The sequence below is a fragment of the Trachemys scripta genome, chromosome 8, assembly GCF_013100865.1.
Source record: "Trachemys scripta elegans isolate TJP31775 chromosome 8, CAS_Tse_1.0, whole genome shotgun sequence".
Taxonomy (NCBI): Eukaryota; Metazoa; Chordata; order Testudines; family Emydidae; genus Trachemys; species Trachemys scripta.
Genome location: NC_048305.1, coordinates 84,552,980 through 84,577,692, shown reverse-complemented (window position 1 = coordinate 84,577,692; position 24,713 = coordinate 84,552,980). Strand labels below are relative to the sequence as shown.

Here is a 24,713-nt window from a genome sequence, read left to right as displayed (position 1 = left end):
ATTCAAATTAGAAACAGGGCTTTAATCAAGAGATTTTAACTAAGGGATTTCAGGTCTGAATTCCCTCTCTCCCCAATCCCCCATTCCGCCCCTCCCCTTCAAACCGTATTAACCTTTCCCCTGTGCACGTTTGTAATTTTTTCCCCACTTATGTATTATGGTTATTTCCCTCTAAGAACATTTTAAAAGCCCATCAAAAATATGACGACAACAGATTTCTCTCTTTGGTAATCACTCTTCACCAAAACAGCTTCCATAACAGAGTGTAACTGAGTGGGAGAACATAATATTTTATGTTCCCATGATATTATAGATTCTATCACACAATAACTTTTGTCTTTCATTAAAGAGAAAAGTGAAGTACATCTGGTATATTTGTTGTATTATATATCTTTAGGTTTATTAATTTCTCAAAGTATATGAGATATGCTTACAGATGATGTATTACATCATTCAATGTTTTTAGTAATTGTACTGTATTATCTACTCAATATATTATACGCTTATTTTCCTTAGAAACAAATAGTAATTACACCTACATGAAATTGTGAAATTTAACACTGTGATCTGGCTACAGCTAAAGTTACTATCAAATGCAATCAGCCAATTACCCTTCTTATTGCCATGGTTTTAAGCTAATGTGTTTCTTTTACATTCTAATCACTCTGAAAATTCAAGTTTTTGTTTAAGTAAGTGGAAAACTAATACAGTTTAAAATAATGCATGTTTCTGAATCACAAGCTATACAGAGTTCAATAAAAAAAATTAGTTCAAAAATATCACAGTAATCACAAAGCTTTGCAGACATCAGCACTTTTTGAGATTAACACAACCTACCGAAGTTGCTAACATTCCTTTCTTCTTCAGTCTGAAAAAAAACCAACCCAATTTGTGAACAGGATATGAGAAAACTAAGGCTCTTATCCTGCAAGAGGCTGAGCACATTCTATTAAGTGCAGTGTCCGTTCAGTTCCCACTGAAGTCAACAGCAGTGCCAAGTGCTGAGCCAATGCAGATATGGGCCTTTTACGTATTCATGTGACCTGCTAAAATGTACTATTTTCTATTGTTAATGTTGGTTAAAAAGTTAATTTCTACCCAGAAAGGAAATCACAGTAAGCATTCTATATATAAACAGAGTGTATCCACATAGTTTATTTCTCACAGTTCTCCTGACAATTGAACATTATTTAAGAACATACTGTATACACAGATAAGAAGAAACATACAAAATGTTTTAAATGATGCACAACAAAATCCAGCAGTATAAAAGAATGCATGTGAACCTTTGCTCACTGCTCAGGCTAAATTTAATCACTTGTTTAAATAGTAATAAAAATACAATCTTTCATGGATCTTGTGCAGACTACAAAAGAGGAAAATTATTACCATATATATGATTTATATTAGGCAGTTTTCTTTGCTGAGTTGCACTAACAACTCCAAATACAGAGGCAGAAGGCTGTGTATTTTATTTTAAAGGAGTTAATGTTGAGTATTAGAGACTTTACACAGTTACTACCACTGGCACTTTTCACCATATTTTGTACACATCACATGATCATCTTATATAACATTACATTTAAAAAATATATCTGAGTGACAATTTTATAACATTCACAAACCATGAGCTGGTTAAGGAAGCAATGCAACAGTTGCTCCCTGTAGTGCTTCACTGTTGGTAATAGAGTTCATTGTGGTTAAAAAAAAAAAAAAAAAAATAGAAGTCAATGTGATTAAGCAGCTCAATTTAATAAAGACCTGTAACCAACCATCACTGGAACAGTGAGTATTTTTTAGAGTATATCCTAGAAGCAAACACTGTCATTGGTTAAAACCTTGCCTAAAGAAGTCAGTTTCTGTGCTGAAAACTATTTCACAACAAAACTGCAAGCTACTAAACTGTTTTTATATAAATACTTCATCTTCTCTGGATCTCATAACCAAGTTCTTCAAAGCCTTTGGAATTTATTGTATCTTTAAATGCGTGCTCTCATTTCTGGCTCACCCTTCTGTATTTTTTTTCCTTTCTTTTTTGTTGTTTTAGATTCACCACCTAAAAATGACTAAGGTGGTAAAAGGAAAATCTCCCAGTGAAACCTTCTGCACACTAGGAATGTTCAGCTGCTGTTCAGTGATCAAGAACCGTGACAGTTCAGAGCTGTAGTTTGACGAGTACACCCAGGAAGCTGTCATGCTGTGAGTGACATTTCAGGGAAAGCAGAGTCTTTCCAAAGTGTGCACGGAATTAACAATGATGCCATTGTTACTTTTCAAAGAGGATAGTAAGCTCAAGGTTGTAAGTCTGCTTCCCATGTCATCTATTTGCTGGAAAGTAGTTTGGGTCAAGATAATTGTAACTGGTGCCTTGGGACATGCAGTAGTCTCTATCTAAGAATGTCTCTGCTCTGTAAATAGGCTGTAACTGGTGATCTTCCTTGTGAATCTCTGTTTCATGTAGACTGCAAAGGAAAGAAAACACAATTTGGCAAGTGAACTTATTTTTCATAATATAGTCACTTCAGAAACAATGAATATATTTTCTTTTTATTTTTTTTTAATTGACAGATGCTCGTCAAATTCTATATCACACACCATTACTTCACAGTTGAGGATTTCAGATAACATACTTTCCCTGACTCATACTTAATGGTCCAAATATTAATTACTCTCTTCATTGCACTGAAAGAATGATTGACTTTCACACCCTACCAGAAAACACACACAAAAAAACCTATTAGAAATACACATTACAGTTATAATCTAGTTACAGCTAACTTTCCAGAGGCATCATGGAACAGATAAACACTGAGTAAATTCTTTGCATATGTGGGATTTAAGCCTTAAAGGGATATTCAAATAATTGCAAATAAGAAGCATCAATGCTTGCTGCTCACCAGTCAGAACAAGAATCACAGAAATCCAAGGACATTTCTTGCGGGCAATCCTGGCAGTGCCACCGAATGCCTTGAATGGGTTCCGTTCCGCAGTTGTCACACTGTGAAACATATTGAACAAAAAGGTAGAGAAAGAAAGAATTTATGTTAAAAATATATATCGTTTCATCTCGACCAATGTACTGCATTCAAAGGACAATAAAAAGCATTATTTCTTCCAAAATCATCACCACCTGCAGATGAGCTCTGTGTAACCTTGAAAGCTGGTCTCTCTCTCCGACAGAAGTTGGCACAATAAAAGATATGATCTCACCCATCTTGTCTCTCTGGTATTTATAAATTAACAGATCCTAGGAAAGACCACTTAGACTGCTGATGATCATCCTATTTTCTGCTTTGTTCCGCACTCCCTCAAGGCTTCCCATTGCGATTGTCCTTCTGGCCAACAACAGATGGACATGCTTTCCTCTTGAACCTATCAAGGCCAGTCCTAAATTGGCCAGAAGAGGTGCTGCAAAATGATACAAGGCAGTCCTTTCTAGCTCTGGGATGAGCATGATGACTCTGCAATTCTTCAAACTCAATGATCTGAAATGCCTGAACTTGAGATCCTCTACATAGAAGCAAAACATGGTATCACTAGACAGCTGCATTAGCAACCTTTTAAGGTAAGCTGTACATTAGGATAAAAAACCGTTACTCACCTTCTCATAACTGTTGTTCTTCGAGATGTGTCATTCGTGTCCGTTCCAATCAAGTGTGTGTGCAGGCACATGCACAGTAGCTGCAAGATTTTTCCCTAGCAGCAATCATAGGGTCGGCCTGGGCATCCCCTGGACTTACGCCTTCGTGGCGACCTGCCACCCCCTCAGTTCCTTCTTGCCAGCTACTTGGACAGAGGGGTAGGAGTCGTCCACTGATTGGAGCACTGCTCATCCAAAGGCCGCATCGTCTCTGGCCTGCTGGGTAATCGCATAGTGCGTGGTGAAAGTGTGGATGGAGGACCACGTCACTGCCCTGCAGATCTCTTGAGTGGGGACCTGCGCCAGGAACGTTGTTGACAAAGCCTGCGCCCTGGCGGATTGCACAGTGATTGGGGGTGTGGGTCCTTCAAGTCAAAGGCGGCATACCAGTCTGCTGGATCCAAGGAAGGAATGATGGAGGCCAGAGAGACCATGCGGAACTTGAGTTTCTTTATAAACTTGTAGAGTTCCCGCAGGTCCAGGATGGGCCTGAGTCCGCCTTTGGCTTTCGGTATTAGGAAATACCAGCAATAAAAGTCCTCGCTCCTGTGCTCCTGAGGAACTTTCTCCATTGCCCCTAAAATAGGAGCGACTGCACCTCCTGGATAAGGAGTTGCTTGTGAGAAGGGTCCCTGAAGAGGGACGGGGAAGGGGGGTGGAAGGGCACAGAACTGGATGGAGTATCCCCTCTCTACCATGCGGAACACCCATTGGTCTAAGATAATAAGGGACCATACATGGTGGAAAGAGGATAGTTGGGATGAGAAGGTAAGGCAGGGTGGATCCAATTTCCAGGTGTGGTACACCATCCTCGACCGTGCCTTCGAAAGGCAGGCTTGGGTCCCGAAGACGGCTTCGGTTGTCCCGAGCTCTGGCCAGAAGGTAGACAACGGCCTTCACCTGCCGCTTCTGTTCCGCCTTCTGGAGCCATCTTGGTGGTTCTGCTGACTGAACCTCTAAGTGGGCTGCAGCTGGAAGTGTCTCAGCTGAGTGGAAGGTGTGTAGAGGCCCAGGGACTTGAGGGTGGCTCTGGAGTCCTTCAGGCTGTTTAGCCTTTTGTCTGTCTTTTCTAAAACAGAGTCTCACCCTTGAAAGCCAACAGTCTGTATGGTCTGTTGGACTTCAAAGGGGAGACCTGGAGCCACGAGCCCCTTCTCATGGCTACACCTGTGGCCATGACTCTAGTGGCAGTGTCTGCCCCATCAAGTACTGCTTGCAGGGAAGTCCTAGAGATCAATCTCCCCTCCTCGACCAAAGCCGAGAATTCAGCCCGGAAGTCTGAGGGAAGTAACTCTGTAAACTTAGCCATCGCCGAGCAGGTATTGTAGGCATACCTGCTGACGATGGCCTGTTGGTTGGAAATGCGGAGTTGCAGTCTCACTGTGGACTATACCTTCTGCATGAATAGGTCCAGTTTTTTTGTGTCCCTATTCTTGGAGGAAGGGCCCTGGAAATCCTGCCTCTCTCACTGGTTAGCAGCGTCCACCAACAGAGAGTCAGGTTGTGGGTGAGTGTACAGATGTTCGTAGCCCTTGGAGGGCACAAAGTACCACTGTTCATTGCACTTGGCGGTAGGTGGCAGAGAGGCCGGGATCTGCCATACGGTCTTGGTCATGTCTGTGATAGTTTGATTAGCGGTAAGGTGATACGGGAAGGGCCTGAAAGGCCAGGATGTCCACCACAGGGTCTGCATTATCTACAACTTTCTCTGCCTTAATACCCGGACCCTGTGCGACCCAGCGCAGCAACCACTGCAACACCCTGGAGTCTTCCAGAGCTGGGGCAATGGCAGTGCCTGCAAGCGCCTCATCTGGGGAAGATGAGGAGGAGGCCACCAAGGGAGGTGGTTGCTCCCTTCCATCCTCGCTGGAGGGATCTCTTGAGCCGGTGGGGACAGTGGTGGAATGGTCCGGTCTTGGCACCGTGAAAGGCACAGGTACAGGCGTCGATGTTGGCCCCCATGCCGGTGCCGATGGCACTGTCTGATGGTGTGTCTGCGCCATTGGCATGCGCTTCGCACAATCCTTGCAGGTCTTGAAGCCTGGGGATCGTGGCATGCCCCAGAGGCAACAAATAAGGGGGGGGGAAACAGGGGGGAAACCCCTATAAATGAAACTTACAACTAACTGACTATACTAAACTACACGATCTGAATAAACAAGTATCAGGGGGTAGCCGTGTTAGTCTGTATCTACAAAAACAACAAAGAGTCTGGTGGCACCTTAAAGACTAACAGATTTATTTGGGCATAAGCTTTCGTGAGTAAAAACCTCACTTCTTCGGTTTTTACTCACGAAAGCTTATGCCCAAATAAATCTGTTAGTCTTTAAGGTGCCACCAGACTCTTTGTTGTTTTTGAATGAACAAGGTGAGTACAACAGGAGCAAGAGCAAGGGAAGTTCCAGCTACCGTCACTGGCATTAAGAAGGAACTGCGGGGGTGGTGGGTCGGCAGGGCTCTATATTGGGCACCATGAAGGCGTGACTCCAGAGGGCGCCCAGGCTGACCCTACGGTTGCTGCTAGGGAAAAATCTTCCGGCTACTGTGCACGTGCGTGCGCACACACCTGATTGGAATCAACATGAACAAGCACTTGAAGAAGAACATATATTAGCTTAGGTTTATTACACAGTAGTGTTTCCAAGTTCAATACATATATAACTTATACTACAGGCAAGGCTGGTAGTTCCACTTATTGTTAAGGTTGCTTGACAATTCCCATGATAAGACTCTAATTTCAGTTGCTTATAATTCTGCCAAAAAACCATGTGGACTGAGATTTTCCATGCTGGGTATTAGCCTATGGCTGATTTTTACTTATTTATTTATTTTCAATTCAGCCAAAATAGTTCAGTCATTTCCAAGAACAAGGCCAAGGAAAAAATATGTAGTTCTGCCCCTACCAGCTCACAGGGCTGTTCTGAAGAATAATTAATGTTTGTGAAGCACTCAGATACTACAGTGATGAGCAGCAAAGAAAAGCCCATGAAAAAATAAACAATTGTGTATTCTGACCAGGGTTTAAATAATGTAAATGAGGCAAGAATCCACACTTTGAACAATCAGGAAAAAAACAAATGATTGAATAGCTATTCATTAAGTGAGCAACGTCCATCCTGTGCACTGAATGAGCTGGCAGTCCAGTGGAAAAATACAGTATGTGTTCATGTAACTAAAAACTGTATCATGATGCATACACACAGGGGGCAAATTAAGGTTGCAAAGACAACTTTAATTCTGGGATTTCCTAACTTTTGAGTGCTTGATTTTGCAACCTTAATAAAATTTTGAATATAGTACATTAAAGTACTAAATAAGTCACTCAAATTACTTTGTCCATTCTATTTTATAACTAGAATTGCAATATTCCTGCTCAAGGTCCACGTTTTATATTCTGAACTACAATAATAGCATTATTTAAAAAAGCCTCAGCTTTCTAATCCGTGAAATAAATCTGTCAGTATCAGTATGTTACTAGCCTGACAGTGTCAGTTTTCAAGTGTACGTCAGTTTCCGTGGACTGAATGACCTTGCATTCTCATAGAAAAGGCAACTACCAAAAAATCCCAATAAGCCCTTTCTCATCTCTAAGGAGTCAAGGCAATTCCTGCACGACTCCATATATGGGGAACAGCTACGAAGAAGGTTGTTGGTAATGACTGAAAATCCTCTCAAACTACAACAGGTATCCTTGGGCATTCCCGCCCTTTTCAATCTTGCCTAGAAACGGATGGTGCTGTGGATAGCACATCTCTGTATGTTAAGTGTAAAAATTTTATTTTTATTCATCTCATACCAATATTATTTTATTTCCTTGCTTGAATCCTTTCTTCAAAAATTGCCTGGAGCTGGCCAAATGCTGCTGCAATTTTTCTCTGCAGCTACAGCCTCAGTACACTGCCTATTGATCTACCAACGTTATCGTTCCACATCTCTGGCTTTTCTTCCTTCAAAAAGACAAACTCCTGAAGGACTAATTCTTAAGTGACTGGGAAACTTTGCTGCTATTAACTGGGATTAATTTCACCCGTTAAGGTTTAATACCCCCAGTACCCCAAAAGAGATTAGATTCCAAGATGGGTTTCATAAACCAGTGCAGATAGCTGTAGTCATTTATTTTTCTTTACAGTGAGTTTTATTGTGTTGTCTGTAAATTTCTAAGACAAAATCCTGCATTATGATATTACATATTTCCATAATTATTTTTTCCTGTATCTCTCTCACTCTAAAAAGGAAAGTTTCCTTTTTTCTAAGAAAATCCACTTCCTGCTAGTTTTAAAAAAATGCTCACACTAAACTGAATGAACCTCAGAGTTATAGAAACCTTGGGAATGGAGATTGTTTGTAACTTTGAAATATTCTGTGGCACCTTTAAGACTAACAGAAGTATTGGGAGCATAAGCTTTCGTGGGTAAGAACCTCACTTCTTCAGATGCTTCCTCCAGAGCGCAGCAGCTCAGGCTCACACTCCACGCCAGGCACTGGCCGCAAGAGCAGCAGCTCCCACCCCAGCATTGGCAGCTTCCTTGCAGCATAAGCAGCTCAGGCTGTGACAGCTTCTTTCCCAGGCTTGGACTGAGCTTGCAAGTTTGTCTTCCTTCTGGCCAAGGGGTGGGGGTGAAAACAGCACCTGCGGCTTACAGGAAAGCGGCACAGACTGCAGCACTACTCCTGCTCTGCCTGCTCAGGCTGCCTTGAGCTGGCAGCGGGGGCTCACAGCTGTGCCTGTGAACCTCAGCGTCTTCACCTCCTAGCTGTAAGTGGCTGCCCCGCGGGGGCGACAAGCAGTCCTGATGTGCCTGATTGCTTACTTCCGGTTCCACATGGTGTCCAGTTGACCAGTCAGTCTGCAACTCTGGTGTTCATATCTTTGAGGTTTTAATGTAACAACAGATCACTAGTATACCTTACCTTGAAGCCCACATGCTGCACAAATCCACTTTCTGCATGCATCTGCTGGAGTTTTTGCTTCTTCAACTTTTTTAACTCTAGCAATTCTTTGTATTCAGGTAACTCTCGATACGATATCGGGATACTTTCCTCATCCTGTTCAAAAAAGAAAACCATTGCTTTGAGGATATCATTACTGAGAAGATCTAGCTTCTTTCAACAAAAAATTGTGATCAGATTTCTTTCAGAAAAATATTGACAGAATAAACTACCTAAGAGACGTACAAGAATTATTTTGGGAAAGAAATCTATGGTTAACTTATATTTTTAGTACTATTATTTGTATTAATACAACCGTGTGCTACAGTAGGTTATCTTCTAATAAGGAAGATAGCTTACAGATTATGCCTCTTACTTTTACTTCATATTTTTAATTCCATTTAAGAAATGTACTTTAATTTGTATACAATATATTTGTGCACATGTTGAGTGGGAACTGACACATGGAGGAAAAAAGCTAGTTTCTGTCAATACAAAGCTAGGTTATTTTATGTGCAAATATCTGGTAAAAGGTTAAGAAACTGAGCATTAAAATTTAACATAAACTATATCAAATTAATTAGACTCTTTAACATTGTTCTACAGAGGAGTGATAGTTTTGTCCAGTGACTGCTCAAGTGCCTTAACTAGCTGAGAAAGCGGGCCAAAAATGATAGATCCCTAAAGATTGTTGTGTTTAGGGTTTTTGGATAATGTCACATTTAAATATACTGATGAGCCAAGACAGGCATCAAATTTTCATTGAATATTTTTTATTGAATGTCAGTTTTAAACTTCTGATGTCCTACTTCCTGGTTCACCAGAGTGTGGGAGTGGTAAGGAGGCATACTTCTATGCCACTGGAAATATGAAGTTCTAAAGAATGACCCCATATGTGCACACACCCCTATTTCCCTTTTTCTCCAGCACCTCTTAGTCCATGGCACATACACATGCATACACACACCCTAGCTTTCCTCTCCTTTTGTACCCTCTCTGTGGAATAGACAAGGTACAAGTAGCTTTTGAAAATGAATATTTAAGATCAATGGTCATTTTTGCCATTATTTTTCATAACTGAAAGTTTATGTGCTACCAAAAGCTGGTGCATAAAAACATCTTAAGAGAACCTCATGAAAAATCACTTGCTCTCTCATTTTAAAATAGCTACCATCTCCCATTTTATTTAGTGAGAGTGCCAAGCTATCTCAGGGAAGATTGTGCTTTCTGACAGCCTGGTGGGCACCGACAGTTCCACTGAGATCTCTCTCTCAAAATGTCCACCCAACTGAAGGTAGCTATTGCTTCAGAGCCACTGACAGCAATGGGAGATGGCAGCTGTTTTGACAGAGGATAGTTCTTCGTTGAATTCTCTGTATTAAAATATTTTTATCTCCTACTGAAGGAGAAACATTCAGTTATGAAGAATGAGGAAAAAGTGACAATTAACACTCTTCAAAATTCTTCAAATATAGCTTACACACAAGACAGCAGAGAGTTTTAAGAATACTGAAGTTTGTGGAGTATGTGTTATTTGTTTACTAAGATCATTGAGGAGGTGGGGGGGGGGAAGGTTTGACACCAGCTGCTAAATTTCGGAAAGGACCCATTTTGAATTACTTAATTTTAACTCCTAAACTAATTAATGGACTTGCTTGGAAATTCTCAGAAAACTAATCTTATACTCAAAGTAAAAGTGCTGTAAAATTTTAGGGATGACACGCTGTACGTTTCATACATAAAGAAGTGGCTGAATCCCTGCTTTATGTGAAAAACTCAACTCAGGGCTTGTCTACACAGGGAAGTTGACCAGCACAGCTAATGCAGAATAAGCTATACCAATCAATTTCCCTGTGTAGATGAGGCCTTAGCCTTAACTATGGACCAGCAACCGGTGCCTCCAGAGTCAAGAACTATAAATAAACCCTTCCCACTATTTGCTGGTTGCACTGTGATGCCCCACAAAATCATTCTGAGATGACGCAACTGCCACTGTGGGTATGTCTACACTGTAATTAAACACCCATGTCTGGCCTGTGTCAGATGACTCGGGCTCACGGCGCTTGGGCTATGGGGCTGTAAAACAGCAGTGTAGCTCTGGGACCCTGCGAGGGGAGAGAGACCCAGTGCCTGGGCTCCAGCCTGAGACTGACTGTCTATATTACTATTTTATAGCCCAGGAGCCTGAGATCCTCGAGTCCAAGTTAGCTGACCCGGGCCAGCCATGGGTGTTTAATTGTAGACATAACCTGAGAGCCTTGCTTTGAATACTGAAATTCAATCCAATTTACTCATTTTGTCAGCAGGGCATGATATTTTTGCTTTCCTAACACTGTCGTTTTGCATTGATAATGGGTAAGGCTGCAATTTACTCACGGAGGTCACGGAATCCATGACTTCCAAAGACCTCCATGACTTCAGCCAGCGCCCGCAGGGAGCTGCAGGTTCCCTGCCACCTGCACAGGGACCCCTGCAGCTCCCAGCCACTTCGGGTGGCAGGGGGAAACCCTGCCGCTCCTGGCTGCCGCTCCTGGCCACCAGGGGCGGCAAGGGGGAACCCTGCTGCTCCCCGCTACAGCCAGCGGTAGGGGGGACCCGGCAGGGGGGGAATCCCTGCTGCTCCTAGCCGAGGGGGATCCCCACTGCTCCCATGCGCTGTGGGCGACAGCAGGGATCCCTGGAGCTCCCAGCCAGTGGGCTCCGCGCCACAGCAGCTTAGAGCTGCCAGAGGAGGGGGACCCTGGAGCTCCCAGCCCCCCGCAGCCAGCTGCCCAGACTACACATTTTGTCCTGGGTATTTTTAGTAAAAGTCAAGAACAGGTCACGGGCTTCCGTGAATTTTTCATTATTGCCCGTGACCAGTCCGTGACTTTTATTAAAATCATCCATGACAAAAACTTACCCTTAATAATGGGATCTTTCTGGTAATGGAGCTCACCTGTCTCTTTCTACATTACTGCAAATAAGAAAAATATCCATCTGAAATGCTGCACTAGTGAAGAAAGAAAAGGGTAAGCCATGCTTCCTAAAATAGGATCAAGTCAAGCATTACCATTGCAAAAACCAAAACCAAAAGCTACTAGTAGCAAACTTGAAAACAAATACTGGTGTTGAAATATAGGCTCCCTAAACCTACTATAATTGTGGCATCATGGGGTGAAGGGTAAGCACTTTTGGCAAAATAATAAATAAATAAATACTCCAGATGTAGAATGTAGTATAAAAAAATTGCGCAAACACAAGAAAAGTGCAATTGATTCCAGATAGATTTGCTAAGATAAAGAGAGGCAAATGTTAACATTTAATTTTTAATTTAATTAATTTGAAAAAATACTTGTTTCACCTCTTAAGATTCATATGGAAAAATAGTAAGTTATCAGATATGCTGGTAGGGGATGGGAGAGAGATGTCCCAGACAGCTCAGAAATTAAGTCACAAGGAGAAGACAGAGATGTGGCTGGGACTGAACAATGGATCCAGGAGTATCTAACAATTTAAGATGAAGAAAATGCAGTACATGTCACAAAGTCACTGAGAAAAACTGATCTGTACTGGACCATGTCATTATCTTTTGTTATGGGGTGAGGCTTGTGACTGATAAGCCCCCCCACCCCCTTCCCCCATTCTCACAAAGATAAATTCAGCAGGCCAGATCCTTCTGTTTTGACTTCAGCGGAGTCATGCTGATTTTACACAAGCGGAGAATCTAGCCCATCTTCAGCAGTAGGATTTATTCCCTACATACAGTATTGTATACGGAAGTATGAAAAGATGTTTATATTATAAGCCTTCAAACCTAGTCCACTGATTACATAATGACACTGCTGGTTGGGTTGTCTGTGTGGACCTCTGCATCTAACCTCAATTAGTCCAGCCACTAAGGTAAGACAAAGAGCTGTCTACATATCTATAGTATGGGATGCAATTATACCAAAGAATGATGAAAGGATTTAGTCCTTTTGGTGCAACACTTTAGGCAGAAATATGTCTACACACTTTATATGGTGTTCAGAATAATTCACAGTTAGTGACTGAACTGTTTTTGAAGATGTGAACGTGCAATTACAAGTTTTCGGAAATGTCTAATTCTTCCTTGGTATTAATTTTTTTTCCCGTTTCTTTTTTGGTTTGGACTTTCCCTGAATTTTCTGTACTTGACTCTTCACATCAAAGAGGTGCCAGAATTCAATCTCCTGCTCCACCTGGCTTATGCAACTGAATTCACAACAGTTTAATATATATGTGACAATGTTTAAGTAAGGACACTTTTTCCAAATATGGTTACTTAAACAGTCAAACACCGTGAGACATTTTGCAATTTTGGGTTTAAATGACATACCGATACTTCCTCTTCTGCTGCAGCATCCATATGGCTCTGAAAACTGGATCTGTCATCATCCTCATCCATATAAACTGGAGGTTCATGGGATGTCATGAAAGTTGAAGGTTTGAAGAGATGTTTATTTAGGGGGTGCTGTCGCCTGCTTGAAGACTGTAGTAGAAAAATGACATATAATGTTTAGATCAGATTCCTCAGAAACTATTTTTTGTAGTAAGAAATTCCTACCAATAAAACCTGTAGACAAAATGTTTATAATTTTTATATGTGATCTCTTATCTTTCCCACAAATTTTCACACAGCATCCACTTCTCAGCCTAGTACAAGTGTTCTGGGAGCATTCATTTGAGAGATTAATACATTATGCCTTGGAGATTATTTATGTATGGAACAGATAATAGAAAACACTGTGACACACTCCTATTTTAGATAAACCCCTAGTAATAAACAGTCCCTGCCCTGAAGAGCTTACAATTTAAATAAATAAGATAGACAAAAGAAAAAGAGGAAGCAGAATTATCCCCATTTTACAGATTAGGCTCTGCAGCACAAAGAGATGAAGTGACAAGGTCACACAGAAACACTGTGGCAGAGTCAAAAATTGAAAAGAGGCTGTTTGGCCTATGGAAGTTTGGAGTCAAGAGACCTGTGTTCTATTCCTGGCTCTGCCACACCTGTTGGCTTTCCCCCAGCCCTTAGTTTAAAAAATCCTCTACAATCTTTTTAATTTTATATGCCAGCAGTCTGGTTCTATTTTGGTATTGGTGGAGCCCATCCTTTCTGTATAGGTTCCTCTTTCCTAAAAGGTTCCCTAGTGCCTAATAAATCTAAAACCCTCTTCCCCACACCATCGTCTCATCCACACATTGAGACCCTGCAGTTCTGCCTGTCTTTCTGGTCCTACGTATGGAACAGGAAGTGTTTCAGAGAATCTTACTGTGAAGATCCTGGACTTTAACCTCTTTCCTAGCAGCATAAATTTGGCCTCCAGGACCTGTCTCCTACCCTTCCCTATGTCGTTAGTACCTACATGTATCACGACCACCAGCTCCTACCCAGCACTGAACATAAGTCTGTCTAATATCTGACTAATAAGTCTGCCTAGATCAGGGGTTTTCACAAAAAAAAAATTTGATGGCCTCAGAATGCAGCCACCATCTCTTGCTGGTGGGCCACTCTGACAAGTTTTCCTAAAATACTTACCATAATTAACCTTAGGAAAAACAAATAAATATGCACATATACATGTCCACATCATTGTAATTTATGTAGGATTATTTTTCCAGACTCAATAATAAAAATAATGTACAGTTGTCTCTATTCTTTACTGGACCCAAACAGAATAGAAGCACAAATAAGGTGTTTTGTATGTTCTTGTCTTTTTTCTCATGTCTTTTGCTTGTTTTATTTGCCCCCCGCTTCCACTCCCCCCCTTTTTTTTTAAAAAAAGATGTGCACTGGAGGAGGGAGTGACGTTTGGGCCACAGCCTGCCACTGTACGGCCGGGGAACAGAGCCTGAAGCCCCGTGACTGGAGCCTTCCACCCTCCACCCTAGGCTGAAGCCTGACCCCACCAGCCCTGGGAAAGTGGGGAACTCACTGGCTGCCTGCTCCTCCAGCTCTTGTGTCTCCAGAGGTGGGCAGGACCCAACCATTGCTGACTTCCCCCCCAATCTCCGCCCAGGAGGCTGTGGCCGCAAGAAGAGTCCCTGGTGGCCACATGCGGCCACCGTGGCCAAATTTGAGGAACACTGCTCTAAGCAGACAACGCTATTAGTAGACAGAGTTCAATTCCCCCATCTGCAGTAAAACTTAATTTCCCCCCCTCCAATGATTATATTTTTTATTGGTTACAAGTGTTGAGCGCGTAAAGAGCCCACACCCCTGCAGGAGAGCAGGCTGGAGTGAACCTGGGAACAATGCACTGTACCAGTATGAATCTAATGTTCAGAGCTAGAATCTGAATACTACCATGAAAACAGACATAAATATATGTTTCATGTATTTTAGAAAAGCAGTATGGTAGGGTTTCCATTATAAATATCACAATTTTATAAGTTAATATAAAATTCAACATCAGTTCCAGTTTCAGCCCTGGTATAATACTTGATATTTAAAGAGTAGCACAATGCTAAGGAACTTAGACAATCTCTGTAAACTTGGGAAAAATTTTAAATAAATATTTTAAAAAGAATTACAAAACTACCCATGAAGAAATTAATATTATGGTTACACAGCAGATGCAATGGGCCACAGTCTACTCACATTCAGTAGTACTGTTTTGTGCTCATGTTCAACAATACAATTGTTTTCTATTAAAACTTAAACTGAAGGGGAAAAAATCCACCTCCTTTGTCCTCAAGCATAGTAATTAGATATGAATGGACAAAAGAATGCTGATTTTTAAGTTTTCAAAGTGGCAGCAACATTAGCTTCTTCTGAAAGGTTGTTTGCAAAAATAACTCTGATGGAGAGCGTTCTTGATTACGGATCTGATGCTGCTAAGACATATATGTGCTTATCTTTACACATTGATGCCATGTGCATAAATCTTTACAGGATTCGGGCCTACAATTGCAAATACATGTTTTAGCAGAGTTATCTGGTGTGAATAGATTTTGTGGACATTACTCCACCCACCTTTGAAAATTTTGAAGACCCTGAAGTCTTCCTGGACATTCTATAACAGATTTAAAAGTAGCCATACTTGAACAAAAAAACTTCAGAAACAGACTTCAAAGAGAAACTGCAGAACTACATTTCATTTGCAAACTTAAGACCATCAATTTGGCTTGAATAGGGACTGGGAATGGCTGGCTCACTACAAAAGCAATTTTCCCTCTCTTGGTATTGACACCTCCTCATCAATTATTGGGAGTGGACTACATCCACCCTGACTGAACTGACCTTCAACACTGGTTCTCCACTTGTGAGGTAACTCCCTTCTCTTTGTGTGTCTGTATATAATGCCTGCATCTGTAATTTTCACTCCATGAATCTGAAGAAGTGGGTTTTTTACCCATGAACGCTTATGCCCAAATAAATCTGTTAGTCTTTAAGGTGCCACCGGACTGCTTGTTGTTTTTGTTAATATCCTATGACCATCACAACAGCATCTTGGTGCCACATAAAATTATATCAATCCATATTAGAGAGACAAGGTGGGTGAGATACTATCTTTTATTGGACCAACTTCTGTTGGTGAGGGAGACAAGCTTTCAAGCTTCTGAAGATGAGCTCTGTTAAGCTTGAAAGCTTGTCTCTCTCACCAACAGAAGTTGGTCCAATAAAAGATATTACCTCACTCACCTTATATCTCTAATATCCTGGGACCAACATGGTTACAACAACACGGCATACATCAGTCCATATGACTATTTTAAATACATATTTGAGTTTCTCTTCTCTTCCCAGTACTAGGAAGAATTCTCAGAAACATCACTGAATTTATCCTTCTATTCTTATTATTTTCTCTACCATTCCAATAGCAACACTGTATTCAAGGGGGACGGGATTGGGAGGGGTGGAGATTTGTTCACAAACAGCTTACGAAGTAAAATTATATGTGATGTACAATAATTGTGGATGATCTTACATCTTAGAGGAGTTGCAGGCTTGAGAAAAGCATTCAGTTTCAGTGTTAACTCTATGGCTGTGGTAGTTTAAATATACTCATTTTTGTGAAAACTCATCTTCCATGTTTTTTAATTTTTATCAATTTAAAGTTTTGTTCTTCTCTGAAAGATAACTGTGAAAATGTCATTGCTGGGATTCTATATTTTTTGTCTTCAATTACTCAAATATTCTCAGTTTATGTGTGCATGTGCTGTGGGGGGAAGAGAGTAAACAAACCTGCCTGCCCTGCAAACTCAAATGTGTGCTTCTGGCTGGCACTTCATCACCAATAAAGACTCTACAACAGGTACTTACTTACTTAAAACAACTGTTGATGTGCAAACCAGAATAGAATCCAGCTTGCTCTCTGGTGCTAACAGCAGTAAAAAGTACCTCTGTCAGTGAAATAATAGATACATGTAACTTGGGATTAGCAGTCTATTTAATAAAAAGGTTCCATTCCACACTTTAAAGTAGGATCCTTAGTATTTTCAAAACTAATTTGCATGTAAATGCACATGCAAATATGAAGTCTTCTGCTATAATGTTGTCTTACCTTTTTGGAGTATAAATATAAGTTTGGAGTTCTGCCTGGTACCGGAATGCCAGCTTTAGTCAGTTTTATGAAATACTTTTGCACCCTGCTGGCAACCTAAAAGAAACAAGATAAGTTAATTAAGTGTTAGATGAATAAATAAATACGGTGTGACTTTTAAATAAGGAATTCAAATACCCACTAAAAATCTAATGTTTGCCTGAAATGCTTAAAGAAAAATACAAACTTCAGAGAAACACGACATTCTAAACTTTATGTAATATTTATAAAAGGCAAATGTCTACGTTCTTCTTCTGCAAAGAGTAAAAAAAATTGGGGGTTGAGCACAGCAGTTAAGTTTCTGATTCTGAAATTGCATTAAAGATTCTGTGTCTGATCATGTACATGGTCTCAGAACATAGACATATTTGCCCATTCTACAGTGTTGAAGAAGAACCGTCCCTCATACGGTCTCTTTCTGCTGGAAAGACAACAGTAGATATTATGCATTCACAGTAACTTACAATAGGAGTTAAAAGTAAATGAATCTGTCAGCAACTGGTGTTGCTGTATTTCGAAAACAATGTCACAGGGCCAGGGCTGGATTAAGACAGGGGCTTTAGGGGCTGCAGCTGGGGGCCCCGGCTCAAAGAGTGCCCCGCAAAAATAAATCACTGGCAGCGATCTCCGGGCCGCTAAAAGGGGCACTCAGGCTGCCTGCGGGCCTGGCCCCATGCTGCTCCTGGAAGTGGCTGGCCCCTGGTGGGAGGGTGTGGGGTGTGTGTGTATGAATGAGGCGGCTCCGCATGCTGCCCCCGCCCCCAGCACCACCCCTGCAGTTCCCTTGGCCAATGGGAGCTGCGGGGGCGGTGCTTGCGGGTGCAGGCAGCGCACGGAGACACGGTGTCCCCCTCCCCACAGGGACATGCAGAGACATGCCAGTAGCCGGCTGCTTCCAGGAGTGGCGTGGGGCTATGGCAGGCAGGCAGCCTGCCTGAGCCCTGTTGCGCTGCTGGCTGGGAGCCGCCTGTGATAAGTGCCTCCCAGCTGGAGCCTGCACCTCACATCCCCTCCTGTGCCCCAATTCCCTTCCCCTGCCCGGAGCCCCCTCCTGCACCAAACTCCCTCCCACAGCCCACACCCCTCACCCCAACACTCTGCACCAGCCCAGAGCCCCCTCCTGCATCCAACTCCCTCCCAGGAAAAAGACTGTATACAGGGGCCCCACAAAATCTAATAGCCCCTGGCCCACAGGAGAGTTAATCTGGTCTTGCACAGGGCCACTGTCACAACAATTAGACTTGACAGCTTAATCATTGTTTGTGGGCATTTATTAAAAATTAATACAATTTCACATTTAAGAGTCCTAACAAAGAGCCCTAAATTTATTATGGTCAGATCCCCTAGTAGAGGTGTTAGTAGTACTGCAGACCTTTCTTTGGATGACTGATTAAATTTTTCATCAAAATATTAAGATTAACAGGTTGGCTCTGAGGACTTGACAACTTTCCTGATTTTTTTAAAACTAGTATGAGTTTTTTAAAATCTCCAAATGGAGAGTGGGCAACTCCTTTTTGTATCTATTTCAACATCCCCAGGATGAATAATTGATGTCAGTAGTCCCGGGGCATAGCCACTAAATGCAAGCAAAGAATTTGTTGGTGAGGTTTCTTCCCCCAGAAGCAATCAATTCTGTTCCAACCAAAATATATTTTACCATTTTAAAAAATCCTTGTCTCTTTATGAATTGACATGACTTTTGCAAGGCAAATCCTACATAAGAATTCCATTACTGAAGAAACTAGGCAAAAGACCAGCTGACACCTACCCCCTCTAGTATTTCCTGGAATGTCTACAAAGCAACAAGAGAGATGGTTACTTATGCACGAGAATTCCCCATTACCTGTTTTGCAGTTCGATTTCCCAGTTCATCAGCTATCTTCTGCCACCGTCGGGATTCTACTTCCTCTGGTGGGTACTTCAGGAGTAATTGTTCAAGTTTTTTCTAAACCAAGCACAAGACAAGATCATAAACATTAATACACCTTATCTAGAAGGGGCATGGCTTGTCACTATAAAAAAAAAATCAAATCAAACTGGTGCAAAACATGAATAAATACATACATGTTATCTTTGACTCCAAAGCGTTATGCACTTTAAACGTTACTACACAATTTGAGTTTATTTTGGTGAACATCACTGTACGGTTACAAAATGGTCTACGAGCTAGCTAGGGTTTCCCATTACCTGTTCTTCTACAGTCCACAGCTGGTTAAAAGTTTCGGGTTTGGTCTCATCGCAAAGTCGCCCTCTTATCATCTGCTTAAATACAGTATATAACATGGAATAGGACTTTAGAAAAAAAGTTAGGATAACTTGACTTTAACCCTTTTTCCACCCAAGTAAAAGAAAAACATACATGAAAACATTATTTTGGTAGAGGACAGAAAAAAGTTATCTGACTTGGTCACATGAAAAGATGACATCACCAAGTGTTTTGATGACTGAATTTTTGAACATTTGGAAACGGAGGCATTAAATTTATTATAACAATTTTAACACTACCCGCATAATCTAGTATTAATAAGTAATCCATGTTAAAGTTACTATTTTGTAAAATGTTGCCTACTTTCTTTTTTATAATATTTACCTGTGGGCGGCTGTTTGTAGAACCTTCTGGGCCATCACTTAAAGGCAACACCGAGTATGAAATGGACTCTCCATCCTTCTTGGGATCCAAAGGGCTTTTTGGTCTTGCAGGCAAACCTACTACAAGCAACATAAAGAAAGAGTTATTAAACCAACACAGCAGGTTATTTTTTCCTATAATATACACTTAGTTTTCCACTTACCTTTGTCAAAAATCAGCTTCGCTCTCCTACTGTTACGTTTCCGGTTTTTGAATTCTCTCTCAAAGTTTCCAAGGCTGGTGGTATATTGGTCCCAGGCAATCTCAGGCAACTGGACAACTCTTTGAGGATATGGAAGCCCTATATCAACCTGAAAGAATCAAAATGAGAAGCAATACTTAATGCAGTCACTGAACATCCAAATGAAAGGATTTGGAACCACAGAAATCCTGGATCTGTTTTTAGCTAACAGCAGGACTCAAAGTTTGTATATTTAAGTGCCATGCAGCACATATTCTTTATATAGGGAAAGCATTTTCAAAGAGCGATACACAGCAGGGCATATAAAATATGCAGCGGCACGGTCAATGATGGTTTATTGGACATGGAGTTTAAAAATTACATTGAATAGTTTCAGCCCAGTATTTCTGATTTTCATATCCTGTTACTGTCTATCTTCATTGATTTGTTAAATATTAAAAAACATACAGTATACCCAGACCTTTACTCCTGCAAGCAAACACAGCAGACTAATGAGAACTAAAAGGAACCCAGTTATCAGAACTGATTAATCACATCAACATGCAAACGTAAATGTCTACTGTAATAGAAATGACTTATACAGTATTTTTACTGTTAAATTGATTTTGTTGCCTTCTGCCCACAATACAATTGCTGGCAATGCTCAATACACACACACACACACACACACACACACACACACACACACACACACCCACCCACCCATTTGGCATAATTTCTTTGGCCAAGATGGGAAAATACATGAAATGCTCTGCAACAGGCATTAATGTTTTCCAAGGACTGGCTGATATGGTTGCCAGAGCACAGTGCTTGGATGCCAGATGAATCACAACTATAACTTGCTTAGAAATCAATTCAACACTCACAGAAATCAATGGAAAGACAACCATTGAATTGGGTGGCCTCTGGATCAGGCCCCAAGTTTATACTAGCTTATGGAAAGGGCATCTCCCAGAACCAACATCTCTCCTTCATTGAGAGATATGCTGCTATCATAGCGTAAGTCAGTCATTGCTTTCATTTAAAAAAGAAACTATTAAGACTTTTAAAAATTTGTTTTCCCTGTTACTGTTGTTATAACTTCCTTTTAAACTTTTGAAAATGAAATCTGTTTCTTTACTGAAATTCACCCTCCTCCACACATGTACACTAGCTTGATATAATCACTGGCACTCTCCTGGTTTGAGGTATGCCTTTATAGCTCATTTTGCTTTCAGTTTACAAACTACATTTCCTGCTCACAATCTCCGTTTAAAAGTACCCTAACCTGAAATGGAACTCAAAGCAGTTAAGTCTCTTTGGTGATAAAGGTCATGATTTCTTGATATCATTCCCTACTGCAAATGCTTTCTTTCTAATCATAGAAGTCTTGAAAAGCCCATATGCATTGAAAGCTTGAAGACAAGATGAGTTTTATATTCCTATAAAAATGTGTCCTTAACAAATTTTTCAAAATTACTTGTATTTTATAGGTTTAACCAACATTTAACCAATCATCAAACCTGAACAGAGGGCAGTTTTCTCTCACTACAGAAAAAATTTAAATCTTTTAATATTTACACAGGTATATATAAAATACACTAGTTTTTAATAGGTGATGAGTTAATTGTTATAAAAAAAATTCCGTAAAACTTAAGAAATGCCTATTGTATACCTTCTTTTGGAGTCTTTCCACAAATCCAATGGGATTTTTCAGTGCTTCTCTCTGGTGTCTGCCTAAACTTTCAAGGTCTTGAACTGCTTGAGTACGTTGAGCTTCGAGTACAGCAATCGTCTGTAACAGTCTCTGATAACTACAGACACAAAGGGAAATATCTCACTAAAGTTTTCTAGCAAAAACAACAACAAAAAATCTAAATGGCAGCCATGATTATCTACTAAGAAGAAGTCAGGCAGTCTTGCACACTTATCTGTAACAGTTTAGCAAAGCATTTTACTGAAACAAAAATGGTTTGACTGATATTTAAGTAGTTAAATACAAAGCACACCAATAAAACAGAAAATTCAGGCACTCCTTTAATAGTAAATCCTTATTCCAGCAGTTGGCCCATAAAAATGGCAACAAATCATGGTGACATAAGGCAAGCTCCTGAGCTTCCCAATAGCTGCATGTGACAACCAGAACTGCTCACAAGAGTAAAAATACAGAAAGACAAAAGTCATGACTTCTTATTTCCTACTTCAAAATAGACTTCCCCCCACCTCACCCCACCCCATGACAAATGGTTCCATTATTGTTGAATTGTTACTTTACCACAAGCAGAGAAGAATGATCGAGATATACTCATCTACAGAAACAGAGAATTTCATAGCAGCTTCAGATGAAAATACTACAGTGCAATTATTCACAAAGAACAACAAAGAGAGAACTAAACAGACTCAAAATGAACATATGCAAGAAAACACCTCATGTAAGAATAAACAAGTCCAAACCAAAAATTAGAACACTCTACAACATCTGTCAAGCTGTATTCAACATCATACTGCTTTTCCAGAATGTAAAATTACTTGAGAGAATCTATTAACATATTTCCCCACAAGCTGCCTTCCATAAGTCAACCTGGTGATGAAATTATATGTTATTGTAATATGAACCTTTAAAAAATTCAGAAAACTACTTTTTAGTCGCTTTTTATTAATGTTATAGTAGCCATTGTTTGGAATATCCTAATAGGAGCTGGCTAATAAAATTTCTCTCTACTGACTTTGTCCTTTACACATTCACCAGGTTAGTTCCAGCTTTTCTAGGAAAGATAAAATTAACAGGCATCTCGTTTACTGTTTCTGAAACAGAATACAAATATTGTAAACAATGCTTTAAGAATGTGTTAAATAATTAACAAAACAAATCCAGTAGGGGGGGACTCATAACATTGTTTTCTGTTGTTCCTGTAAAAACCTTGCCTGTTTTATTTCATTTAGGTTTCTGAGTTGTGTAATGGTGGATGTACATATATATATATATGACTTCAGTCCTGCAAACAAGTAAGTTTGAGTAACTTTTGCATATAAATATTTCTGATATGTATACATGTAAGTCATGTCTACACTACAGCTATTACCGTTGCACAGCTATGGCACAGAACCTGTGCAACCCTGAGCAACGGAGCTATGCTGATCTAATTTGTGTAGACCAAGCTGTAATATTATAATTTTATAGTCGTTTAAGCTAGGGGTTCCTAAACCTTTTGCAGGCACAACCCAATTTTAATGAAGTAAAGGTCCTGCCAGGACCCCAGACAGCATGGAGGATGCCATTTTGTAAAGCAAAATGTTATCCTCCATGCATCATGACCTTGCATGCACCACATATGTGAGGTCACGCTGGGCAGAGCAAACTGGCATCTGCATGCACTAGGGATTGCCACGCCCCCATCTGCAGATGGCACAACCCCATTTGGTAACAGGCCCAACAATATGTCCTGACTTGCAATGAACCCACAGAAAACCTTAAAAACAAAAATTATCATCTATTTCAACAAATTCCTTTACTTAAAACAAGTTTAACACAATGAAGCATCCAGTACAAGTGTGAACGATCAGATACCCTCACATTCACTTGAGTTGGAGTTGTATGTCTTCACTAGCAACATTAAAGTGCTGCCACTGTGTAGAGCTCTCTCCCAGCGCTGTTAAAAAACTACCCCCACAAGGGCCCAGCACTGGTGCACTGTCTACACTGCCACTTTACAGCGCTGAAACTTGCAGTACTCAGGGTGGTGTTTTTTCACATCCCTGAGCGAGAAAGTTGCAGCGCTGTAAAGTGGCAGTGTAGACAAGGCCTTAGTCTCTCCATTGGCTAGAATGGGAATCGGATCAGACCTTAGCGGCATAGACCAAAGCATGGCCTTCATGTGCTAGGTACAAAACAGGAACCTCATGCCACCAGATCCTTGTGTTTGCTAATTTGAAAGTTATGAGTTTTCCAATGTTAAATGGTCCCCATACCAGAAGGTAAATTTCCTCCTCTTTTTAAAAAGAGAACAAAAAATGCAGTAACTGAAAACAAAGAAAGAAGACAAGAAACATAGGTTCAGGTGTGCAGCCTCTGCAAAAAAAAAAACAAAAAAAAACAAACAAACAGAAAAAAACAGGGCTTGCTGAAAATAAGGCACATGTCTTCTTCTACTGGGGGGTGGGGAAGGAGGCAAAGTGTTGACATTTGTCTGTATACACCTGGTGATATGCATCCTGAAAACCAAAATACTAATTAAACAAGCAATTAATAGGGTGCAACTGTTGGAACAGCACTCCAGTTTCCTAGTCTAAACCAACAAGAAAATGTTAAAAACTTACATTTTTGTTATTTTGCTATTTTATTGGGGGAGGGGGAGTAAGGTGACTCATAAAAGTTCTTCCTACCGTTTCTGAACACAGTGACTACATGATTTCATCAAACATATAAAATTTAACATACTAAGTCTTGAGAATTTGCCCAAGAGACTGAGGTGATTCAAGTGGTTAAGGACCTAATCCAGTGCCCATGGAAGTCAATGGTAAAACTCCCACTGATTCCATGGGCATTGGATCAGGTCCTAATGCTCTAGCTTTTCACCTAGCTTCCAGCATTCACATCACAACCACCACACAACTCTGTACAACCAGCACTGTCTGTCTGAGACAAGCCTAAGATTTGAGTAACAGATGTGTCACTGGTCAGGATTAAGTTACATTAGCAGAACTGTGTAAAAAATCTGCACAGGTCCTGACACCATTATTTGTGGCTCTAACCAGTACTAGTAATCCTTCGCTTTCATAACAAAT

General features: G+C 40.7%; 1 protein-coding gene across 4 annotated transcripts in view; it reads right to left on the bottom strand.

Annotated features, from left to right (window-relative positions):
* Window positions 1–1,125: 1,125 nt before the first annotated feature.
* Window positions 1,126–24,713, bottom strand: part of ZZZ3 (zinc finger ZZ-type containing 3) — a 104,880-nt gene continuing 81,292 nt past the window's right edge. For 2 of the 4 annotated variants that reach the window (XM_034778026.1, XM_034778027.1), the window contains exons 3-12: window positions 21,604–21,742; window positions 19,911–20,058; window positions 19,709–19,827; window positions 19,306–19,380; window positions 18,962–19,063; window positions 17,080–17,175; window positions 12,909–13,061; window positions 8,552–8,686; window positions 2,898–2,998; window positions 1,126–2,462 (exon numbers count right to left, since the gene is read on the bottom strand). In XM_034778026.1, coding sequence (XP_034633917.1) covers window positions 2,318–2,462; window positions 2,898–2,998; window positions 8,552–8,686; window positions 12,909–13,061; window positions 17,080–17,175; window positions 18,962–19,063; window positions 19,306–19,380; window positions 19,709–19,827; window positions 19,911–20,058; window positions 21,604–21,742 — 1,213 coding nt within the window. In that variant the 3' untranslated portion in view covers window positions 1,126–2,317. The remainder of the gene's footprint in view (window positions 2,463–2,897; window positions 2,999–8,551; window positions 8,687–12,908; window positions 13,062–17,079; window positions 17,176–18,961; window positions 19,064–19,305; window positions 19,381–19,708; window positions 19,828–19,910; window positions 20,059–21,603; window positions 21,743–24,713) is intronic. The other 2 variants (XM_034778028.1, XM_034778029.1) reach the window with 2 other exon arrangements.